The 25,384-nt window shown below is 44.2% G+C and overlaps 1 protein-coding gene across 1 annotated transcript in view; it reads left to right on the top strand.

Annotated features, from left to right (window-relative positions):
- SLIT3 (slit homolog 3 (Drosophila)) overlaps positions 1 to 25,384 on the top strand; it is a 915,040-nt gene that overhangs the window by 704,594 nt on the left and 185,062 nt on the right. The window contains exon 7 of the mRNA XM_006884333.1: positions 16,107 to 16,178. Within this exon, the coding sequence (XP_006884395.1) occupies positions 16,107 to 16,178 (72 nt within the window). The remainder of the gene's footprint in view (positions 1 to 16,106; positions 16,179 to 25,384) is intronic.

Here is a 25,384-nt window from a genome sequence, read left to right as displayed (position 1 = left end):
TTTTGTGAACCATTGAGTCAGAACCAATTCATAGCTGATCCTCTAGCAGATTTTCAGAGGCAGTTAATCACACAGGAGACGATTGCTTATCTTTTTCCCCTTGGAGAAGCTGGTTAATTCGAACCGTACGTTTCTGAATTGCTAGTACAACTCCTTACCACTGAGCTACCACTGTTGTTGTTATGTGCCATTGAGTCACCTATGACCCATAGCAGCCCTGTGTACAACAGCTCTGAAGCTTGCCCTGTTCTGAGCCAGTCCCACTGACTCCGACTCGCCAGCCGCCATTGCCCCAGTTACTGTATCAATCCCTCTCATCCGGGGTCTTCCTCTCCTGCACTGTCCCTCCACCCTTCCAAGCATGATGTCCTTCTCCAAGGACTGGTCCTAGAGCTAGGTAATACCCAATCACTTAGGTCAGTGACATGCATTCAAGACAGCCTTATCTCCAAAACCTGGCCCAAGCCTGCCCTGTAGTGAATTTAGTTAACAAAACCGACTTGAAATTAATTGGCTGGATTAAATCGACCTCCTCCAATATCTAGATTTTCTCCTGTATCTTAACCCTGAACAAAACTAACATTGTGGCTGTCCCAGGGTTATTTTAAACATTGCACAAGATAGTATTTTGCCAAAACACTCCATTTCTCACATTACCTTTGGTTTTATAGTCCTCCAGCTAAGCGGTGATATTTTTTTTCTTTTTAATAATGAACTAAATTAGAGCCACAGTGAAAATCAGTGTGTTTTTACCAGATGCATTTTCATTTATTTACAAAATGTTTCACCTGGGTTTCTCTAGGAGCTGAAAACATTTTATTTGTTCCAACAGTCTTTGGAATCCAAGTATTTAGTCATGACATAGCTTTGAATATAGAACTGTCATTGCTTAATGAAAGTCTTAAAATATCTCCAGAATGTGATTTTTTTTTTCCAGGACTGTGCTGTAAATTCTGATTTGTTCAGGCAATCAGGATTAAAATTGCACTTTGTGGAAAGCATCGGTTACTTCTGTTCAGCCCCCAGAATACTAGAAAAGGAACTGGGTTTTCTATAAATGTTTTCTATAAATGTTTTCTATAAATGTTTTCTTGTGCTACACAACACACCCTTTCTTCACTTTCCCTCTGACCCAAAATTGGATGATAGTAATGCTCTTAAAATAACTAGTTGTTTTGAGAAACACCAGTTTCCATAAAAATTGCATTGAAACATAACTTTTGTTTTTTCTATTTAAGTAAGCACATTAACCTTTTGAGTAACTAGAATTTAGATGGTTTGAGCCTGGTGGCATGGTGTGTTGCCTACCACACAAGGTCAGTGGTTTGAATTCACTAGCCAACCATTGCTCAGGTGAAAGATCTCCTGTAAGTATTTATAAACTTGGAAAGCTGATAGCGGGCTTCTATGAGTCAGAATTGACAAAAGGCAATGGGTAATGAGTTTCAGAATCATCTCGGGTGGCCTAGAATATAATGTGTTGGTCAACTAATTGAAAGGTCAGCAGTTCAAATCCATCAGCAGCTCTTCAGGAGAAAAATGGGGAGTTTCTTCTAAAACATTCACAGCCCTGAAGCCTAACGGAAGATCGCTATGACTTAGAGTAGACTTGAAGGCAATTAAAGGGTTTTTTAAGTGTTTTCCAGAAGGAACCTTGGTGTTGTACAACTGCCAACTAAAAGGTTAATGGTTTGAATCCTCCAGCAGGCTGAGAAAGAAAGATAAGACAGTCTGCTTCTGTTAAAACTTAAGGCCTCTAATACCCCATGAGTAGCAGTCAGGAAATCAAAAGACAAATTGCATTGGGAAAATCTGCTTTCAGGGACCTCTCCAGAGTGCTAAAGAGCAACGATGTCAGTCTAGAGACTGAGGTGCACCTCATCTGGGCCATGGTCTCTGCAATTACTTGCTACACATCAGAAATCTGGACAATGACTAAGGATGACATAAGAGATGCCTTTGAGTTGCAGTGCTAGAGTAGAGTCTTGAATATACCGGTGACCACCAAGAAAATAAATAGGTCTTCACTGGAGAGAGTGAAGCCAAGTTACTCCTTTAAGGCACGGAATGTGAAGTTCCGTGTCACATACTTTAGGCATGTTGCCAGGAGGGACCAGTCCTCAGAGAAGAACATAATGCTTATAGGGGTGGAAGGAGAGCACAAAAGAGGAAGACCCAGGATGAAGGGAATTTACACAGTAACTAAGATAATGGGGATAGGTGTGTCAGAGTCAGTGAGACTGCCTTGGGATAAGATATAGTATACATTAGTGTGTATAATATACAGTATATATTAGAGCTATTGTATGCTTTGAGTCACAATTGACTTGACAGCACATAACAACAGGGAGCTCCAGTGGCCTAGTCATAAGGAACTGTGCTGCTAACCCAAAAGCATGAGTTCAAATCCACCAGCTGCTCCATGGGATAAAGATGGGCAGTTTCCTCCCATGTCATGGGTCAATTCTGACTCGATGGTACCCAACAGTAATACCAAAGGGGCAGTTCTGTTCTGTCTTACAGAGTCACAGCAGCAGTGGTGACTCACAGTGGGTGAAGTGGGGCTGCTAGCCAAAAAAGGTTAGCAATTTTGATCAACCCAAAGATACCACAGACGAAAAGGACTATCAGACTACTTCCTAAGGTCACAGCCTGGAAAACGCAATGGAACACAGTCCTTCCCTGACACTCATGGCTCCTCTAGGGTTTAAAAAGAATTGGAATTCTTTGCCAATCCTTAAAACACCAGTCATTTTTATAGCCAAGTGTATAATTTCCATGTCTCTTGGTTCTCTGGACACCGTGCTAACCTGTGCTCTATCTGGAAGTGATTATCTGGAATAATTTTGTCCAGTAAAACTCTGTGGTGAAGTATTAGTGCTGTCCAGTTTGGTGGATCCTCAGGGGCAGATTATCCACTAAGTAAAATAAGTTGAGTTTAGTTAATTAGCTTACTTACTGCTATGTAGTGAATACTTTCTCATGGTTTGTGGTTTTTTTCTTTGTTGTTTTTTTACAAAAAGAAACTTCACAAGTTTACTACAGCTTAGCACACAGAAGCTCATGCTTACCTTTATTAAGTACCCAATACTTGCCAGGGCTTGTAAATTTGAAAAGAAGCTTTGATTCTGTAGTAGGGAGCTTTGGATTGGGAGAGAGATAAATGCCAGCCTTACCGAGAAGCAGGATCTGTGATGTGGTGAAAAAAAACCAAACAAACATGAAATTGCTATAGGTACTAACCACTGAAGAGCAATTATGGAAGTTCAAGACTAAGGTGCACCTGATTCAACCAACAGTCTTGCCAAACACCTACTATGCATCTGCAAGCTGGACAGTGAATAAGGATGACAGAAGAATTGAGGCCATTGAGTTGTGGTGGTGAAGAGTGCTGAATATCCCGTGGACTGACAAGAGAACAAACAGGTCTTGGACAAATTGCAACCAGAGTGTGTCGTGGAGACAAAGATGGTGAAGCTTCCTTCATCTCTCGTATTTTGGACATGCTGTAAGGAATGGCTATTCCTTGGAAAAGGATAACGTACTTGGAAAGGTGGAGGGTGAGTGAAGGAGAGGAAGCTCCTCGATAAAGTGGATTGATACAGTGTCTGCAACAATGGGCTCAAGTGTGTCAGAGACGATTAGGAAGGCATAGGAAAGGACAGGGTTCATTCAGATCTGTTGTTCATAGGGTTGCTGTGATTTAACGGCACTTAACAACACCAGCTTACCACCTGTGACTGTTGTACACTTGAAGTGTGGTTTATGTGACTGCAGGGCTTAATTCTTCACTTTATTTAATTGTGGTTCATTGTGACTGCCACATGAAGGCAGTTGTACATTCAGAGTGGAGTAGCTCTTGTTTATCCTGTTGAGACAGGGTGTGTCCTCTCCAAACCTCCCTGTTTCTCCACAGACCTGCTTCCCTGCTCAGACTGCCCCCAGCCTCCCAACCCTTTCCTCATCCAATAAGGAGCAGAACATTTAAACAGTGTATTTTTCAAAAGTAAATACTTTGAACTATCTGCCACTCCCCTCTGCCCTTTGTCTTAATTCAAACATCTGGATCGAGTACCTGCAAAAGCTCCGTTTTCACTGAAAACAAGGAGTATGATTATTAAAACCATCTCCCACCAATGCAAAATCCTCCCTGTGTGAATTAGTTTCCTGATCCCAATTATTCTCTCAGCCCTTGCAAATGATTTCCACAAAGCCAGCCGGCTGGAAAAATTGCCCCCATGTCTGGGCCCCGTCCCATCAGCAGCAGTCGATTAGGGAAGCAAACTCATTAGCCCTGAGGAAGCCAAGCCAGGTATCTACATAAAGAAAGAGAAAGCACCAATTCCCTTACTGTTTCCAAACACTGGACAGTGGAGCTGGCTGAAACATTCAGATTTGGCCACTGACCTGTCTTTGCGCAGCTCTGGCCACTCCAAGCCACTTCCACCGTCATACAGAAAACCATTCTCATTCTAGATAGGCCATTTTAGGGCCAACACCAACCCAGCTGGAATCGTAGAGGCTAGAAAGATCTTAGAGGCCAACTGATCCCATCACTTCATTTCAAGAGAAGGGAACTCTCCCAGAAAGGTCAAATGACCTGCCCACTGCCATCGAACAAAGTCGTGGAATAACCAGGCTTGGAGAGAGAAAAGAGGCCAATTGACTCAGTACTTGCCTTGTGTCTGCCTTTCCTCTGTACTGTTGTTGTTGTTGTTATGTGCCGTCGAGTCGTTTTGGACTCATAGCGACCCTATGTACAACAGCCCTAAACCCTGCTCTATCCTGTGCCAATCGCACTGCCTCTGACACACCCATCCCGTACTAGTGGGCAAGAAACAAAAATGAAAGAAACCAGCTGTCCTGTCCTATCCATCCTCAGAAGCACTCACTGTAGCTGAGTCAGAACCAGCTCATAGCTGACCTACCAGTGGGCTTTCAGTGCCGGTAAATCACACAGGAGGAGATTGCCCCCCTTTCTTCCTCAGAGCTGCTAGTGGATTTGAAATGGCAGAGAGGGCTGCCTGTGGGTTAGCAGCTCAACGTCTACAGACTGTGCCACCGTAGCACCCTAGTTCATCCCTTAGTCTCAAGCATTTTCCGAAAGGAAAAATTTTGTGTTTACTACAAAGACCAACACCCTGCATTTCTAGGGTCTCCCAGTTCTGCTGCAACACAGCAGTACTAAGCAGATTGCTGTACAAAGCACAACCTTCGAAGAGAGCAAATCCCCAATTGTTAATTCCAGTGACTGCCAGTGGTGGCACACACCCCCACCCCACCCCTTGCTCATTTGTGAACCCAAATAGCTCAACGTGTCCTTTGTACCCAGCTCCCTGAGAGGGTCCTTCCCTTGTAAATATCAGAGTAAAAAGCATCTCAGCCCAGGAACATTCTGTGTCTTATGCAGCTTTTCTGCTAACAGCTTGAAGTGGTTCTGTTCTGAACTGTGTGACTGAGAAAAGACTTGTGTGTTTCCACACAGAACTGAGAAGTAGGGTGTGGAATCCAGATGGAATGATTTTTGATAGCCTAACAAGTTGATTTGGACATGTTGCTAGGAGTCTGTTTCTTGGAGAAGGATATGATGCTGGGAAGGGTGGAGGGTCAGCGAAAGAGGGGTAGACCCTCGACCAGGTGGATTGACACAGTGACTGCTGTAATGGGCTCTTGTGTGTCAGGAAGTGTGAGGATGGCGCAGGACAAAACAGTGTTCAGATCTTTTGTTCATAGGGTTGCTATGAGTTGTACTCAACTCGATGACACCTAACAACAAAGAGTTTATTTGCACTGTTCCTGGAGTGTATCTGAGATGTCGGGCACCCTGCAGGACAATAAGTGTGGAAAAGGTCTTTATACATTTCAATCATGGTACCATTCAAAGATGTTAATTTGCTGAAGATTAAGAAGAAGAAAAGAGTGTGTGTGTGTGTGTGTGTGTGTGTGTGTGTGTGTGTGTGTGTGTGTGTGTCTGGTGGTCTTGTGGTAAGGAGCTGTGCTGCCAACCTGAATGAAGGCATGTGGTTTGAATCCACCCACTGCTTCACAGGAGAAAGATGGGCAGTATCCTTCTGTACCATTTACTGCCTCTGAAAACTCACTAGAGAGATAGCTATGAGCCGGATCCATCCTGATGCTTCACAATGATATGTATATACATTCACGTTTCTCCTTGGAGGCTCAGATTTTGAAACTCCATCTCACATAGTTTGAGCACATAGCCAGGAACAAATGGTCCTAGGAGGACATCATTCTCAGAAGGGTGGAAAGACAGTGCATAAGAGGAAGACCCTGGATGAGATGGACTGATACAGTAACTGGGGCATTTGGGATAGGTGTGTCAGAGTCAGTGAGACTGGCTCAGGACAGGGCAGGCTTCAGAGCTGTTGTACATAGGGTGGCTATGAGTCACAGGCCCCTCAACGGCATGTAACAACACCACCACCACAAAAATAGTAATTCAGCACATGAAGTGTGTGTGTGTGTGTCTTTCATGTATTGAATTAATATATTTGGTTCAGAGCTGAAAATGGGCACAGCAAGCCAATCCCAGCCCCCAGGTGTGTTTTGTGTGGTCTATAAAATGTTTTGTGAGTTCGGTTCCTTAAGGTGATTTAATTGCCAACAGTAAGAACAAGGAGGGCTTATATAAAAATTCTAGATGTCTGGCTTTCTCTTATTTAAAAAAAAAGCAATAATGGAAATGGAAAAACAGTAATGGTAATGGAAAAGTTTGGAAATGGATAGTGGTCATGATAGTACAATGTGATGAATGCAATTAATGTCACTGCATTACATTCCTAAATAAAATTTATCTGTGAACATAAATAAAATGTTGAAATGGCAAATGTTTTAGATGTTATATGTATTTACAATACTTTCTATACATAGACATTATATATCTTTTTTATACTGAGAGAACATTGTAAATTTAGATATTGTTACTATGTGCCTTTGAGTTAGAACTGACTTTTAGCTGACTCTCGAGCAGGTTTTCATTTCAAAGGCTGTAAAATGCTTGGCAGGAGAGACTGCCTGTCTTTCTCCCGTGGAGTTGCTGTTGGATTCGAACCACCAGAGAAGTTAGCAGCACAACTTCCTTCTTACAGACTTGACCACCATCAAAACTCCCTAAATAAGTGTTTCGTATGTGCGAAAGAGTGAGTGTGTGTGTGTGTGTGTTTATATGTTGGTATGTATATGGCAGAGTTAACACAAAACCCTCATTCAAGAATAGCTACCATCTTTTGAAACATGAAAAGCTGATCCCATTGAGTAAGACTGCCTTTGCTGCTGCTACTGTCCCCACACAGCCTGCTTGTTTATATGACACTCCACCTCATAGGTGATTGCGTTTGCACTTTTGTATTAGTCCAGAAGGGTTTTTTTATAGTGGAAATTTATTTCTGTCAAAAGGTGTCAAAACTCTGGCCCTTAGAATTTTGAACTCTTCATCCTTTCAGTAAATATTTATTGTGTCCTGTGTGTCAAATGCTGGGTCAGGCCCTGGCTATACAACAGGACACAGAATGAACTTAGTCCCTGCCCTCATGGAGCATACACATGTGTGAATATGATAAAATCTCCCCCTCCATTCTTGCTCACTGAGCTAGGCATCAAGTGCAGCTAAGGTGGAAATTGCCAATTCACCTTCCTCTTAACTACAAACTCACCTGCACAGGTATGGAAGCGGGAGGTCACGCTTATCCTCGGACATCTTGGTGTCCTGGCATCTGCCTGAGTGCTCACTAATGTTATACATGAGAGTGATGATTTAATCTTCTAGTTTGTAAATGATTAAAGAGAGGTGGGAGCCTGCCTAGCTTATTGATACAATCCTTAAAGGTATTTCACATTTCGAGTTGTCACTGAGAAGCTTTGAGCCACTCTCAATTGGGCAATCTCTGTGATGCTCTCAAATGAACGAGGATTTGTTCAGAGTCAAGCTGGAAATGCTAAGACATTAGGAGTACTCACATCATAGGTGTCTTCACTGAGCAATAGCAGGATTTGAGGATTCATCTCTCTTTTTTGTTCTTTCCGCCATTATTTTGGAGGCATCTTTTTTTCTCTCTCTCTTTTCCTTTCACACCAAGCATCTGCTAGTTGCGAGATGAATTTCGGCCATGACAATATGAATATATAATGAAGAAAGAACCCAAAGGCGGGCCCTTCCATTGAGGAATTTGTCTCATCAAAGACCCAAATTGGCAGCTGATTGTTTTTATTTATTTCTGTAGGTTTTACATGACACCTGGAGACCATTTAAAATGTTACTTGGCGGTGAGAGCTCTGTGTTTAAAAATAACGCTCACCCAGTGCCAAATCACTTTAGAGTCGGGTACAAATATTGAGACAAAACCCCAGCTGTTATTGCTTTGGCTGCTAATTTGAGGTGTCAAATGAGAGCTCAACTGCTATACGTCAGTGAATAAGGCCCCTTGTGAGATCATTATGTTTTCTAACAGTTGAGAGTAATGGACTAATCAGTGCAGCATCAGTTGTTTTCATTATATGCCCACACAATGGTTATGAGCTTTAATTTAAACGGTCCGTGGGGAGATAAAGGAACTCGGCAATACAGTGCACCCAGAATTGCCCGAGAGGCCAGGCGGTATAGAGCGATCCCTTATCACCCTCCGCTCACCTCCTCGGATCCCCGTCTCACTCTCAACTCTCCTGCCTCATCTGCTCACAAGAGACTCCCAGCCCCCTCCTAAACAGGCAAAGGATGAGCTTCATTTAAGGAGCAGAGCTGTACTTTCTTGGGTGTTTGGAGAAGTCTCAGAACTTCCAGTGAGCCAGTCCAACACTAAAGACTAGCCGGGCATTTGGTAATCCTTAGATGTTTTGCTGTGAGGGACTTTGACGAAACTTAGCTGTCTCTGCATGTCCTTCCTCGGCCGGCCGCTCACCTGTCCTCCTTAGCACCCAGGAGCTGTGGGGTTAGGAGGAGGGTTGGGTAACGCCACTGAGCAGCCTCCACGTGGACACAAACACGGCTGTGCTGTGGTCACCGCGATGACAAGTCAGTGAGGGACGGATGCACCACCTACCAACACGATGAGCCTTCACATCGCGAGAGGTGGCACATGGCCATTTATGGTCTTTCTGAGGATAGTCCTGCAAGGGGTAGTTTTGTGCAATGGGGGAAGTCCAGAGGGGCACTCTGGTGGCGTTGTCCTATGCAAACAGTGCTGCTGACCCAGTGGCTGCCCGTGTTCACATGCACTGATTGCTCCGTGGGAGCAGGATAGGCAATCTCCTCTTCTGAAGTCTACAGCCTTGGAAACCCAGCCCAGGGTCGCTCCTGGTGGGAGCCCAGCTGACAGCAGTTTGAGCTCAGTCTCGTGTCTCCTTGAATTTGAACACTAGCTTACCAAGTCAATAGCTGTGGAACGGAATAGGGGCCTAGTGAGTGGGTCTTTCTAGCTTCCCACTGAACCACCACCACCACTACAACAACAAGGAGCTGTCATTGCTCTCAGGGGTGGTTCTCGCTTATGGCGACCCCATGTGTTACAGAGAACTGCTCCACAGGGCTTTCTTGGCTGCAGTCTTTGCAGAAGCAGATTGTCAGGGGCTGAATGGGTTTAAACCACCAGCCTTTAGATTAACAGTCAAGTGGAAACCATTTGTGCCACCAAGGGACCTCATCGTATTAGCTATAAAGAGGAATTAATAATAGTAACTTAGGAATACTGAGAAAATTAAATGACATCATGTAAAAGGAGTGTTCAGTCTGGTGCTGGCACATAGTAAGTGGTTAAAAGACGGTATCAGTATTCTTCTTGATGCACTATTCTTATGATCAGTATTATTACTATTTACTGTTGTCCATGTTAAAGATCATGGACATATTTATTGTAAAAGCTCGGGAAGCTCACCTCAAAGCCATTCTTTTTACGAGACTGGCTCATTAGAAGAACATACGCTGTTCATGAGAGAACCTGTAACATCCAGGTTTGGCTTTGCTAAAGGATGCACTGTTGCAGGTTATTCTCCCCGGTTTCTGCCATTTCCTAGTCCCCTCTGCCAATGAACAGTGCAGTTTGGATGGGAACGAAGCACAGCCCTGATAGCAGAGAAACATGGACGGAGCAACAGCCACAGGGACCGAGTTGCTCAGGAGTACAGGGGATGGTCTGAGACCTTAGACTGGAGCAGGAACGTGGGGATGCCTTTTTCTGACTTCTGCTGGCATTCGCGATGCATTCAGCAGGTGTCTTCCTGGCGTCAAATCCTCAAGAGAAGACACCTGTACATAGTCTACTAGAGCTGAGTCACCAACCAGCATTCACCTTTCCAGCCGCCAGCAGAGGACGCAGGGCCTGGCCATCATCAGTAGTGATGCAGGGCCTTGCCGTCATTAGTGGTCCTAGTGCCATGATGGCTGCCAGTCAGCAGCCTTCACAGGACCAGGAAAAGCCTGTCCTGATATGAAGTCTGAGCCAGGGAGGACAACAGGCTCCTAAAGCATCTGAGTGTCCTTGGTTCTAGTCCCTTGGCCCTAGTTCAGCCCAGCAGGACTGGGAAAGTGAACTCCGTCCTCTCTCCTGAGGCCCTGCAGTTTAGCATTTTCTCTCAAGGTGTAGCCTCTGTGTTTGCACTGACTTTGGATGTGTCTGCCCCTGTGGATTCCATATAGACCCCACTGGGAAGTTGTATTTTCCTGACTTGGAGTGCTGGACTTTAGACATGCACATTTGTGAGTACAAGTCAGGGTATCTCCAGGCTCACTTGAAAGAGACAACCTAATGGTGTGATTGTTGATGGCTCACCAAGAGTGAGGCTCCTTCCTAGGGACAGTTGAGGAGGGAGTCACCTCATTTGTCTAGGTCTAGGAAGCAGTCACCCTGCCCGGAGTCAGAGGATGAACGGAACTATCTGGCCCCTGGCCCGCAGGGTCCTGAAACTCCGCCTGTGCAGAGTGGGCTTCCATCCCAAAGGGAGCCCGCCCAGGAATGTGGGCCCCAGAAGGCTGCAGTGGCACTTAACTGCAGCTGCCGGGTTTTACAATTATGTGATACGTGCTCACAGATAATATCGTTGCATTAGAGCCAATTACATGGTGTTATGGACACACAACACGCAGATTACACCCAGAGCCAGGAAAGCACAGAGTGATAAAGCGACGGCCTAATCGGAGGAGACAGAGGGAAATGTCAGCCTTATTAAGGTTGCCAGGGCGGTGTGGCTACAGCTGGACTTGGCTCCTCCAGATCAAAGATGGCTATCTTGAGTGATGCCAGGAAGAACCACCCATTAGCGCTCAGCAGAGAGGAGCTGGGAGAAAGGAAGCAAGTTGGAGCTCCCTAACGGTGATTACAGCTGCCTCCAGTGAGGGCTGCCTGCTGTCTCAGAGGGTAGCCTCTTTCTCAGCAGGAAAACACAATGTCTTCTTAAAGGAATAATTGGGAAAAAAGAGTTTACCTCCCAAAGCAGCAAGAGAGTAGTCTATATAGTGTTCTCTGCACTTGGATAAGTTACCCTGACATTACCAAGAGTGGTTCAAACCCCTATAGGTGCAGCAGAAGAAAGAGCTGGTTATCTGCTTCCAAAGGTCCCTTGAGCAGTCCTGCTCTGGACCCACAGGGTTTACCATGTGTTAGAATTGACACAACACTGAGTGATGAGTCTGGGTTTAAACTTGGGGGAAGGACTCTCTCCATACTGGTTCAGTGGTTTTCAAATACAAGCCAGCACGAGAATCCTCGAGTTTGTTGAAACACATGGCAGGGCCTCACCTCAGAGGTTCTGATTTATAAATTTGGAATGAGGCCTGTGGATTTACATTTATTATAAGGTGATGGTGTAGGTCTGAGAGCATCTTTTGAGAACCACTGCCCAGCCTCATTCTGCACCCCGTCCAGGGTGGATTCACTTGCCCTGTCTCTTGACCCTGTCTCTTGATCTGACTCCATCACAACACTGCAGTTTACAGAACCAGTGGGCCTGATCCTGTGGGGACAGTGTGTGCCCAGGTGTAGGGTTTCTGGAGTGATGCTGGCTGCTTTTGAATCCCAGGACTACCACTAGAGATTTCCTGCCAGTGTTGAGCTTTTTTTTTTGTGGGGGTGTTTGTTTTGATTTTGGTTTTCTGAGGAGTTTTTTAAAAGCCTCTTGACCTAATCCCTTCTTCTGACTACCTGGTTCTAGAACACACAGGACTCAGACATTTTCTGTAAAGAGCCGGAAAGTAATAATTACGCTAGGCTTTGAGGGCTATATAGTCTCTATCAAAACTACTTAGCAGTTGTAACTCAGAGGCAGCCATAGATCACATGTGAACAAATAGGTACAACTTGACTCGCAACACGCAGGCTTCATTAGGCAGGATTTAGCCTGTGGGCAGTAGTTTGCCAAGCTTTAGAACAGACCTGCACCACTTCTCCATGCATTCATCATTACTGGAGAGCCGTTAACTGGGGATGTGAAGAATGACAGATTCTTCCAGGGCACTGGGGTCCTATTCATGTGCTGTGGAGCAATTAACAAATCCATGAGTCCTCTAGTGACCCAGGAAAAATGCACTGCTCTTTTTCTAGTGCTCAGTCTAGAGATAAAGAGTGCCGTTGGGGCTAGCATCCTCCACATGGATCATTTAAATATGGAGAGTGATTCCTACTAAAAACTAGACATTTGTGTTTCAATCAGATGTCCTTGGTGCCACGAATGATTGTACACTTTGCTGCCCACCTCGAGGTTGGTACTTCAAGCCTAGCCTTCAGTGGTTAGGAAGAAAGGGCCGGTGGTCTGTTCCATAACATTAATAGTCAAGAAAATCCTTTAATCAAGTCCATTCTTTTAACACATGAAGTCACCATGAGTCAGGGTATGACAGATAGGGCACTAAGGAAAAGCAGAATGACCCTGAACACAGTACATAGACTATATGTGTATTTTGTTGAATTGACTTATAACTGATGCTCCAAGTGCATTTTCAAAGGCAGTAAATCCCATGAAAGTAGATTGCCCATCTGTCTCCCAAGGAGCAGCTGGTGGATTCAATCCACATGCCTTTGGGTTAACAATGTAACTCCTTACTATTGAGACTATAAATAGTCTTGATGTAAATATGGAACTTATAGTGAGATAAAGATTTTTTGACATAGAAATGAAGCTATGTCTCTTAAATCCTGTGTGGGGGAAATGGCCTTATTTCTATTTCATGCCAAAATTCCCATTCCATAATCTGTGGTAATGTAAGGGAAGAAAGAAGGCTTTGAAGTGTAGAGCATTAATTTGACATTGACCTTGACCTTGAATTCATTCTCATGGGACATGCAGAATAAAGAGCATTTACCTTGGGGGTCAGTGAACCTCCACTTACCCAGATGACTTGGAGGAAAGTACATTTTCTCACAATCTCTCCAGAGAAACAGAGCAGACATCTTCCAAGAGATGGGAAAGTGAACTTGTTAAACAAGGTGAGACTGACCAGGCCACCATAACTCTCAGAATCAGCAATCTAATGGGAGGTTATTGTCAGTCATAGTCATGTATGTTTCTGGTTTTGCATCTTGAATTAGAAGCCTGACACCACCACATTCTCCACTGGTGAAATGGAAATGATATTAAAAACTCCTGGCTCATGAAATGATTGAAAAAGTCAAATGAGATGGTCCAAGTAGAACTTTTAGGTCAGTGCTAGCCTGGCATACAATCAAAACAATTGCTGTCAAGTTGATGCTGATTCCTGGTGAAACCATATGTATGGCTGGGTCCATAGTGTTTTCAGTGGCTGGGGTTTTTAAAAAGTAAATCTCTAGGCCTTTCTCCCTCGACACCTCTGCGTGAACTTGAACCTCCTATCAGTTAGCAGATGAACTTGTTAGCTATTTGCACATGCCAAGGATTCTGGTTTACAGCTTATATTGTTCTATACCATTGAATTGGGACCAACTCAGCCGACTCTCTGGCTGGTATTCATATTCAGTAAACCACGTGGGGAGATTGCCCATCATCCTCCCGTGAAGCAGCTGCCAGGCTTTTGTATTGGCAGCGCACCTCCTTACCACGAGGCTACAGAGCCCCCTGGCATACAACTAGCACTCAGTTAATGTTGGCAATTACTAATATCATCTCATCTAATCACCAGTATAACTCTATGAGTTTGGCACTATTAATCTCTCCAGGAGAAAACTTAATGAGGTTTTTAAAAGCTTATGCGTAAGTGACTGAAACAGAATTCAAACCTTTGAGGCCCAGGTGCTCACTGATGCTACTCTGTGTTATTGGGGTTATGACAACAAGACCCCCCTTGAATGCCAATTTCCTAGACAGGGGCACAAAAAACAGAGAGAGTGCAGAACTCCCTGCACAGGAAAAGCTGCCAAGGCTACAAATCATGTAAATGTGTGTTTATCAGGGGAACGCAAACCCTAGCTACCATGGAGATCAGCATCCAAGAGGTTACCAGCCCTCTGACATCCCTGCGCTAGCCATTCCCAAGCAGCAAATCATGAAAGTCTGAATGCTGTGTTTAGTCATCTTGGGTCTGGAATAATTGCTATTATCGTAAATGTTTTATAGCTCTCATTATGGCTCCCATTTAAATATCAGTGTAGTAAGGCATTAATAAGTTATCTCCCTGCCGGATGCAGTTACTGTCCAGGCCCAGTGTGTAACCGTACTGTATATTCAGCTAAATTAGGACTGGGCTGTGAATTCCACCTGCCGTTGAATTGCTGGGTGTGGCAAGAAGCAAGCCTTTTCTTCACAAAGACTTCTTGCTCTTTGCCTGTGAGAGATGAGCATGCTTGGCTTTTTAACCAGTTGTCAATCAACAGTCTTGATGAGGTATCCCCACGTTGGCTTTAGGATAGATACAAAAAGAAATGAAGCAACTGTTTCTGCCCAAGAGCCAGGCCTATGATGGTGGAGAGACGTGTAGGCATAAGCCCTCAGCCCTCGGAAAGCCCCCTTAAAGGCAGGAGAGGTCAGCATTCTTGGCAGTGATAAACTGTTCAGCCATGTCTGATGACACATTCTCAAGCCTATCTGGGTCTGTGGAATGGGAAGGGTAACCCTCCCTCAAAGCCTATCTAAAACAAACAGCTTAATGAGTTCAACTTCCTGCAATGCCTAATGTCTGTATTAATACCTTGGTGAAATTATTAACTAAGCAGAATGGAGCAACGTTAATTTTGTTCATGGATTTATTTCTCTCTCATGCTAAATGCTTAAAATAATGCCTGGCATGTAGCACGTGTATGATATGGGGAGGAGGGGGGAACAACTACTAGTGCTGGGTTCAAATTCCGTTTCCAGAACTGGCCACCTGTGAGACCTCATTTGTGTCCCCGTGTCCTCATCAATGGACCAAGTCCATTGCCATCAAGGTTTCCTTGGCCATAATCTTTATAAAAGCAGATCACTAACTCTTTGTTTTGTGATGCCATTGGATGGGTTTATATTACCAACCATTAGACTTGCCCTCCTCAGGGACCTTCTCATCTGTAATAGAGGCTGTTAGTGGTGCAGATGGTAAAGTACTCAACAACAGCTAATGGGTGTTAATAAGCTAAATGATGTACATCTGTTTCCTTCTATGTATAGTGAAAGCAAACATAAGCAAAGGAAAAACCAACTTATTGCCATCAAATTAGAACTGACTTATCGCTAACCCTCCAATGAGCTTTCAAAGGCTATAAATGTGCATGGAAGGAGATTGCCCATCTTTCTGCCTCGGGGAGGTTGGTGGATTTGAGTCACTTGCCTTTGGGTTGACAGTGCAACTCTTTACCCTCTAGGCCACCAGAGTTCTGACAACTTGCATGGTATTTGTAAGAATTAGGAGTGTTAGGATGAGGCACTGGCACAGGGCAGGATGTCAGGAAGTGATGTTTTTAACTCAAGATGGATAAAAACTGAGAGAACAGTGATCTACCCAGAAAAGACAGTACTTTTATTTTCTTATTACCTGGACATCTGTCCACCTTTCTCCAATTCCCCTACCAACTGGCCATTGGCTGTTGATGTTAATTGATCTTTTGTGTTGGTCAAAGCTATCCTCCACCCCCACCCCGGTAAGGCACTTGGTGTCTCCATGTCCCACCAGCACCCTGCTCCCTGTTGACCTTGACTCCTTTCTCTCTCTGCAGCACCCTCAACAACAACAACATCAGCCGTATCCTGGTCACCAGTTTCAACCACATGCCGAAGATTCGCACCCTGTGAGTAAAAGCTCCCTACTTCTTTCCCCTTCCATGTCGCAGTCACCAAGCCCAATATGTGATCTGTAAGCTGCTTATCACCACACCCCTACTGTGCTAGAGTTATTTTAATGGGTCCTATACTCAAATGCCTCCTCCTTCTGTTTTTAACTCCTGGGTATGTTGATGAGCAAGAGGGGCATGTGAATAGTGTCACAGCTCCAGCTAGTGCTTCCTCAGTACTCTTCTCCATTTGTTAGAGAAGGTCATCTCTCTTCATCTTGGCCCCCTGGGAAGTCTTTCTATACAGGCATACTCCGTTTTATTGCCTTGTATAATTCTACTTCACAGATATTAGGTGTTTGAGGTTTTCCTCCCACAAATTGAAGGTTTATGGTAACCCTGTGTTGAGCAAGTCCCTTGGTGCCATTATCCCAGAGTATGTGCTCACTTGATGCCTCTGTGGCACATTTTAGTAATGCTCACAATGTTTTTCAGAATGCTCTAGAACACATAATAGACTACAGCTTAATGTAAATGTAACTTTTTAAAAATTACGTGAGTGGGTAATTGTATTGGGATACTCACTAGTGTAGTCAGTGGTGGAGAACTGAGCCACAGCACCACCAAGCTGTCCCTCTATTGTGTTTGTGTGTTTTCCATTTTGTTGAAAAAGCTTCTTATTTTTATATCTCATAGAGCATATGGAGTGGTGATTTATAGAGTAAATCATCCTCCGCTTCCTTCACTATTGTATGAACTCTTGGAAGCTCAATAGCTATAGTTTTCCCTTCTGAGAATGATGGAGCAGATCAAATCCTGTTCCCTCCACCTCCTCATCCTGTCCAGCCCACATGCACCATATTTACCTGCTTGCTAGATGGTACTCTAAAACTAGAATGCCACAACCTGGTTCTTTATCTTTCATGTGTTAAATGGGAACAAGATTTTCAGGGCACGTACTCAGAAAGAAAATCTCCTGGAGCCCACAATACCTATCACACCTCTCGTGCATTGTTACCTGGGGATTTCCCTCCATAACTTACCATCCTTAGTCATATTTGCTTCAAATGGACTTTGTGGGCTACTCCAGACAGGACCCACCCAGATGTCTTTCTATGACAATTTGTTCTCAGTAGTATTTTCAGCATAGTTAGGCAAAGGGCTAAGGCCAGCCAGGGTTGAATGCCTGCTGTTCCCTTTCATTATTTCTGTGGCCTAAGCTAGCCTAGCCTATCTCCTGACCTCTGTGCTTCTAGTGCAAGTACAAGTATTGGTGAGAATCACATGAGATTTCATAGGTAAAGCACCTGGTGTATATAATGCACTAAACTATATTGTTAACTTATGGCTACACTATTCAGAAATATGAACTGAAATATGGCCTAAATGGGCTACCAGCTTATATATGGCCCCTAAGGAATAATGGAATTATAGACAATATTATGTTAGATAGAGAAAAGATTGAAACTATCAATGATTTCATCTTACTTAGATCCACAGTTAGTACACTTGGTACTAGCAGTCAGGAGATCAGGAGATGTATTGCACTGGGAAAGTCTGCACGCAGGGATCTCTACAGATTGTTGAGGAGCAATGATGTTAGTTTGAAGACTAAAGTGTACCTGATTCAGGCCAAGGTCTTTTCAGTCACTCGCTTTACCGCTGAGAGCCAGAAAATTAGGAAGGATGATAGTAGAAGAATTGATGTTTTTGAGTGGTGGTGTTGAAGAAAAGTCCTGAGTATCCCATGGATTTCCAGAAGAACAAGCAGATATGTCTTAGAGAAGGTGTAGCCAGAGTGCTTCATGGAGACAAAGATGATAAAGCTTCTTCTCACATACTTTGAGCATGTTGCTAGGAGAGGCTGTTCCTTATTCATGCTTGGAAAAGTGGAGGGGTGGTGAAAATAAGGAAGACCCTCAACCTGGCGATTTGCACAGTAACTGCAGCAATGGCTCAAATGTGTCGGAGATTGTGAGGATGGCACAGGATAAGACAGGGTTCAGATCAGGGTTGTTGATAGGGTCACTGTGAGTTATATTCGACTCAACAGCACCAAACAACAAGAAGCAGCAACAGTGAATTCGAGCATACCAGAGATCATGATGATGACGCCAAATATGGCACAGGTCATATCCATTGTTCATAAGGTCACTATGAGTCAGTCCACTCAAGAGCAACAAGAAGCAGTATGAAAGGAGTTCTGGCTGTCTGTAGGGAGTTGTACTGTTAACACAAAGGTGGTGCTTCTCTGGAAGCTCAAATGCATCAGCAGCTCACAGAAGAAACATGAGCAACCTTTTTCTGCCATTTACAGCCTCCTGAAAATCCACTGGAAGGCCAGATATGAGTTGGTTCAGACTCAACAGCAAGGAGGACTTCTAGTTGAAGTGATACGAAACCCAAGATTTGAAAATTTTTGAAAAGTGGTTCCGAGGACAGTGTCCTAGACCATCAGCACAGCCTCTGCTATTGCATTTGTAGGTGCCCTCAAGATGACCACCACTCACAATGACCCTATGGATGATAGATCCAGCCTTGCCATATCCGGTCCCATCCTCTCAATCTCTGCCATGCCTAAGCCTATAGCTGCAGTCATGAAGTCAGTCCACTTCACTGAGAATTTACCTCTTTCTTGCTAATGCTCTACTCTCCTTGTTAGAGTAGCAAACTTTCAGAAGCCACCCCAGACTTAACTGGATCGGAACCTTAAGGAGCAGAGCGCCCCCTCTGATCTTAACAGGCAATCTTGACGATCAGTCAGTGTGAGTAGCATGGCATTAGAGGAAAAGGAGGTCAAACTAGCTCCTATCAAATAAATTGCAACTCATGGTGGTCCCAAAGGGGTCAGAATTGAACTGTACCCTTTGGGGTTCTCAGTAGCCAGTTTTTCAGAAAGATTGTCAAGTTTTTCTTTCAAGGTTCCTTGGAGTGTACTCGAACCATCAGCCTTTCAGTTAGTAGATGAGTATTTAATCACTTGCTCCACTCTTTTGTATTAGGGAGGGAAAAAAAAAGAGCAGTCTTATTTCCAAGTGAAAATGGAGCAAACGGCAATAAACAGCTGATGAAGAAACAATCCTGTGAACCCTTAGAAAGAGCTAGAGTTTGGCATCAAGCAGAGCTGAATTTAAATCTACTTTCCTCCAAGTTTATGTGTAAAGAGTGTTCATGTCTACGTCAAGGTTGTATTGAGAAGGAAAGAAACTAACATGTAAGGTGTTGGTACATGATATGCAAGCAACAAATAACTCCAATTGCCACCAAGTCAAAATCGACTCACAGCTGACCCTCCAGTGGGCTTACCAGGCTGCACATTGCATGGGAGGAGACTGTCCATCTTCCTGCCCCTGGTAGATTCGATCCTCCAGAGAGGCGTGGCCTTTGAGTTAGCAGCACAGCTCCCTACAGACTGTGCCACCGAGATAGTCCTGGCTCACCTTCCAAGTTTACTTCCTAGAGTCTTCCTGTGGTCCTTCACATTCATATTTATAATTCAGACCAAGACGATCTGCCCTTTTTGCTTCCTTTCTCATTTGTAATGGTGCAGTAAGGGAATTTTAAGGAGAAATTGTTTAGTCTTCAAAGACCATACCCTAGCCCCAAGTGAGCTTGAGGTGAGTGCGGCCCAGAGGTCCTGAGGAAGAAGCCACCCGTGGCCTTTATGGTGCTGGGACTGCAGCTCCCCAGACAGATGGACCAAATCAAAGGAAAATTATTCTCATCATCAGAAATCAACAGTCCAGCTCCTAAAGCGCTCTCCTCCGTAATTTAGTTAAAAATAAAAATAAGTTACTGCCAAATCATTCCCAACTCATGGTGCCCCCTGTGGGTCAGAGTAGAACTGCACTTCATGGGATTTCAGTAGCTGGTTTTTCCAAAGTAGATCACTACACCTTCCTTCTAAAGCACCTGTGGGTGGACTTGAACCTTTAATGTTTTAGCTGGCAGCCAAGGGCTCTAACTTGTTGTGCTACTCAGGGACTCTCTGTGATGTTGTTGTTGTCAGGTGATGTCAGGTTGGCTCTGACTCATGGTGGTCCCATGAGCAATGGAACAGACCTGTCCCTGCACCCTCCTCACAGCCCCTGCTGTGTTTGAGCCCGTTGTTGGGCTCCCTTGTGTCAGCCCACCTTGTTGAAGGTCTCACTCTTTTATGCCGACCCTCTTCTTCACCAAGCATGACAGCCTTCCCAGGGTGGGTCAGATCCCTCCTGATGCCATGGCTGAGGCATGTGAGCTGTGATGTGTACCTGCCTACTTTTGGTTTATTCTCAAATAGAAGCAGAAATAGCAAAGATAGGGCTGAGTCCCTGAGCATGAGAGAAAGGGCTACGCTTGGCCCTTGGCTGCTTTGTTTGGAGCGCGTGGACACGGAGAAAGAGAGCGGGAGGATGCCTCTCTCCTGCTTCTGTTGTCATTCTTCTCTGTGGTTCTGAACACTCATCTGATGAGCCCGAATCAATCAATCAATCTCGTATGTTCTCTTTGCTCCCTGCCTGCTGCCATTTTCTCTTTAGTTTAATTTCAGAGATGGCTCTGTATAGAACTCCCTGGAGACTTGAGCTGACTAATCCCCCTTCACTGTAATTAAAGGGGGTGGGGGGAACTGCTAGTGGTGGAGAAGAGGGCTGAGAAGGGAAGGAAGTCATAAATGGGATTTCTAAAGGAAAGCTTTTATATTGAATTCAGAAAGCCACATTTTATAGAAAATGAACACTGACCCTCTCTAAAAGGATTTGCTGGAAATTTAATTTAGTGTCTGTGGCTAAAAGGCACCTTTTATAAATTGGCATTTGTATTCATTCACCTTATGTTCTGTAAAGGTGGTTTCATCAACACTGAGTGTAGTGTTTCCATCAGCAGAAGATTGCAGGACAACATGAAGGAACCAAGTAGCTACCTTGATGCTTTGATGTCTAAATAAGCCTTGTGAAAACAGCAACTCAAGAGATCAGATAGGAACCTACAAGCAGTGGGCTTATGAGAGTGATGGAGGAACCTCAGACAAGGAGTGTGCACAGCCACAAGACTGTCATCAGAGTCACTGCATTGCATGTGAAGAAACTGCCTAATTACCAATAGAGTTTGCTGCATATATCCTCAACAACAATAAAATAAAATGTAGAGAAAAAATAAGTATAAGCTCGCCCAGGGAGCGTTGGTGGCTTAATGGGAAGGAATCGCACTGTCAATGCAGAGGTACTCAGTCGGACTCCACCAGTTGCTCTGTGGGGGAAGGATAGATAGTCTTCTCCTGTGCTGTTTACTGCCTCTCAAAACCCACTGGAAGGTCAGCCATGGGTCAGTTCCACCTAGATCATACACAACAACAACAACGGCAGCATCTCTCTAGTTAAGAGACAAAATAGAGTCTGGAGGTAGATGCACATACTCTCCTCACAACCTTGGCGACAGTGAACATTTCTTGAGTGATTTGTGATGTGTCAAGCCTATGCTAAGCACTTCTTGTGTTTTCCTTCAGTCCTCACACCAGCCTTAGGAAGAAAGCACCAAGAATACCTCAGTCATAAGGCTGATTAAACAAGGGCCCGGAGCTCAATAACTTTCCGGAGCCAAATTTGAAAAATCCAGGACCCAGTGTTCCAGATAAACCTCACCATTTGTACCTAGTCATTTGTGACTCATAGTGACCTTCCATGTGTCAGAGCAGAACTGTGCTCTGTAGAGTTGTCAGTCTACCTTGTTGGGGGAAGTAAATCTCGACTTTCTTCTGAGGTGCTCTTGGTAGACTCAGGTCACCCCCCTTTGGGTTAACAGATGGGCATGTTAACTAGTGCACCATCCAGAGCCAATGTCTGAGCTGAGACCACCATGAAGGAGGAGCAATAATAGGGCATCATGGGGAGTAGAGGGCGGGGAGACCAGAGCTTCCACACCGCCCGTGGCCTGCAGAGACTTCCTGATGCCATGTCATTGTCATCACAACTCATCAGCATAATTTAACATAATTAAACCATTTCCATTCTCACTCAAGAGGAGTACGAATATTCCTAGCCATGCCAGGCTCAAGCTCCAAGCTTCATGATCATCCTGTTTTTGTTTTAATATTAAGTGCTTAGCTTGATGCTGCCCAGTTTAAACACAATATGGGGGAAAAGGTCTTAAAAAAGCCAGCCTGGTTGATCTTATGTTTCTGGTGGCCGGTGCTGAGCTGTCTGTCACCCTGTCCCTCTGATAAGAGCCAGGGCATGACTTCTGAGTCAGTCTTGGCCACCTCTTCTCCTTGGACCCATTTAGAAGGAGAGAAATGCCTACAAAACTCAGCAAAGGGGTCAAGGACATGTAGATCAGAGACAAGAAGAGCACAAGCTCAGAGCTGGGCATTGGAGACAGAAAGCCAACCTAATATAATCTTCCCAAACGAAACCCTCTGACATTTTTGTTATCCCAGAAATTAATCAGCTCAGTAAGGATCTGACTTACCTAAAGCCCATTTTTGTTGTCCCATTGATCTCTTTTCCTTGATTGGAATTGACAGGAATTTGTTCACATTTATCTGCCTCATGGGCCCATGTTCAGTGCCTTATAGTGAATCTCTGTGGCCCCACTGCCAAGGAGGGCAAGTGCCCAGATAAAATCTAGACTCATTAAGCAGCTCCAGTTCTTCTGGCACACAGAAGGGTGCCTTTCCTTCACCGTCCACGTGTCAGTGCAGGCTGCCTATGCTCCGTCTTGTCACCATGGACTGACTGATGGCTGTGATTTCCATGGACAGCCTTTAAACCTGTTAGGCTTACTGGCCATAGAGTTCTCTCTGTCTTAGGGGCAGCTAATAGCTGCTTCTAATTTATGCTGAGATTTCTAGTGATAAAGAGCTAGTATTCAAAATAAGACTGTGCTACTAGCATACTCCTCTCCTTCACAATTTTAAGGAAATATTGGTCAACTAAAGAAGTCCCTCGGGGGCACAAATGGTTATTAAATGCTCAACTGCTAACCAGGAAGAAGATCAGACATTCAAGTCTACCCAGAGGTACCTCAGAGAAAAGGCCTGGCAGTATACCTCCTACAAATCAGCCACAAGAACCCCTATGGAGCACCCTTCTACTGTGACTGTCATAAAGTCACTTTGAGCCAGAATCCACTTGTTTGCAGTTAGTTAAGTGGTACTGAGGTAGAAGTTCACCACCAGGCTCCCTCTCTGTACTCAGCACAGTCTCTTTCTGTCATTGCTGGTGAGTTGGAACCAACTTAGAGCTGACTCTCCAGCAGGTTTTCATAATCCTGCTTATTGAACAAATAGTAAATCGAGCTCTTCCTTTCTTGCTTCAAACTTCCCACTTGTTGTTGTTGAGTGTCATTGAGTTGAGCATGATTCATAGTGACCCTATGAACAAAAGATCTGAACCCTGTTCTATAACTATCATCATTTCTCTAATTAATGTTCGTAGAGTTTCCAAAGGCATCTTGTTTAGGAAGTGGGTGCCAATCCTGCTGCCAAGGCTGTCTTAATTTGGGAGCTGCACCAAACATTGTCCCCCATAGATAACCATTTTGGCATTTGACAAACCAGTGGCACAGCATTCAGTATCACAATAACCCTAAGTTACCCCAGGACAGCAAACTGACAGACCAATGTTGTACCACTTAGAATGTTCTTCCCAAACACAGTTAACTCCTAACTGACTTTTAAATACAAAGGCTCACCCACCAGGTTCTGATTGACTTAAATAAGAGGCTTCCAGCCCACAGTTGATTGTTTAGCTAAATTCAATCAGTTCGCACACAATTGTGAATGAAATAAGAAAAAAAAAAGTTTACACCTGACTTCCAACTAAAACAAGAGAACTTCCCTCCAGAATCCAACTGCTTCACACATGAGCCTTCCTACTAGTTTAGGATTTTTTCTTCTCCACTTAGATCACCACCATCCCTCTTTCTGCAAAGTCAGGCTAAAAGGAAGTCCCACTTTCCTCAGCAACAACCTGTGAGCTGGAGAGCAAAGCCATCCGTTAGGGGCATGGTACCTTGGTCCTAAGATCTTTTCAAGGGCCTTTGCAAATGTGTTCAACCTTAAACTGTTGGTTCTGAAATAGGAAAAAAAGGAAATAAAGCAAAAATTGACTTTTCAAAACACAGTCATAAAGTAGGTTTATTTTTAGCAGAAAAGTAATTGATATTTTATGTGGGATATGGGTCCATATAGTATGATATGAAGTAGCGTGGGACTTCCTGAAGTGAGGGTGACTGAAGCAGCCCAGGCCCCCTGTATCAAGCACACAGTGACAGGAAGGTTCTGCGCGCACTCGGCAAAAGTGAGCTGCACTTGGCCTGTGTTTAGCAATATTGACCTTACAGTAAGTGGAGTGTGATCAAGAGCCCTTCAGCTCTCTCCATTCTAGGCATAGAGGTGGACTGAGCTGCTCCTTCAGGCTGCCAGTCAGTGTTAATTGTCTTGACACAGAGCATTTGAGAGTCCCAAGACAACGCTAGCTGATTAGCATGCCCAAGTTTGGGCACTTGCTATTGGTTTCAGAGACTTGGGATTATGATGAGTTGCTATGACTATAAAGTGCCTGAATGATACAAATAAATGGTTAACGTGCTTAGCTGCTAACCGGGAGTGGAGATTTGAGTCCAAGTCCATCCAGAGGAACACCCAGAAGGCCAGGAAATCTGCTTCTTAAAAATCCATTGAAAACTCAATGCTCGCAATTCTATTCTGATTATACACATGGGTTCATCAGAAATTGGAGTTAACAGTATTATATTTTACTTACTTTTTTAAAAAATACATATAAACCCTACCTACAAACACTTCTAGTGGCCTTGGCTTGTTGGGAATGTGAAGATTGGAAAGATTCTTAGAAATCTGGTAGGGAGACCATGTGGAGTGATGAGTAAGATCTGCATCTCTTTAGCTTGCCTCCTAGTTCTTCTTGTTGTTAGGTGCCGTCGAGTACAGCTCAGCACCCCTATGGACAAGAGATCTGAACACTATCCTAATCCTCTGCTATCCTCATCATCTCTGATGTACTTGAATCCATTGCTTGCTGCATTCACTGTTGTCAATCTATCTGGTAAAAGGTCTTCCTCTCTTTTGCCAAGCATGATATCCCTCTCTAAGAAATAGCCTCTCCGAGCAGCGTGTATAAAATGTGTGAGACAAAGCTTTCTCATCTTTGTTTCCAAGGAGCACTCTAGCTGTACTTTCTCTAACACATACCTGTTGGTTCCTTTGGTATCCAATGAATAAGGAT

This window comes from Elephantulus edwardii, unplaced genomic scaffold, assembly GCF_000299155.1.
Source record: "Elephantulus edwardii isolate Elephantulus edwardi_28Jun2011 unplaced genomic scaffold, EleEdw1.0 scaffold00033, whole genome shotgun sequence".
NCBI classification, from domain to species: Eukaryota; Metazoa; Chordata; class Mammalia; order Macroscelidea; family Macroscelididae; genus Elephantulus; species Elephantulus edwardii.
The sequence above is the reverse complement of the archived record's forward strand: the minus strand, read 5'-3'. Positions and strand labels throughout refer to the sequence as shown.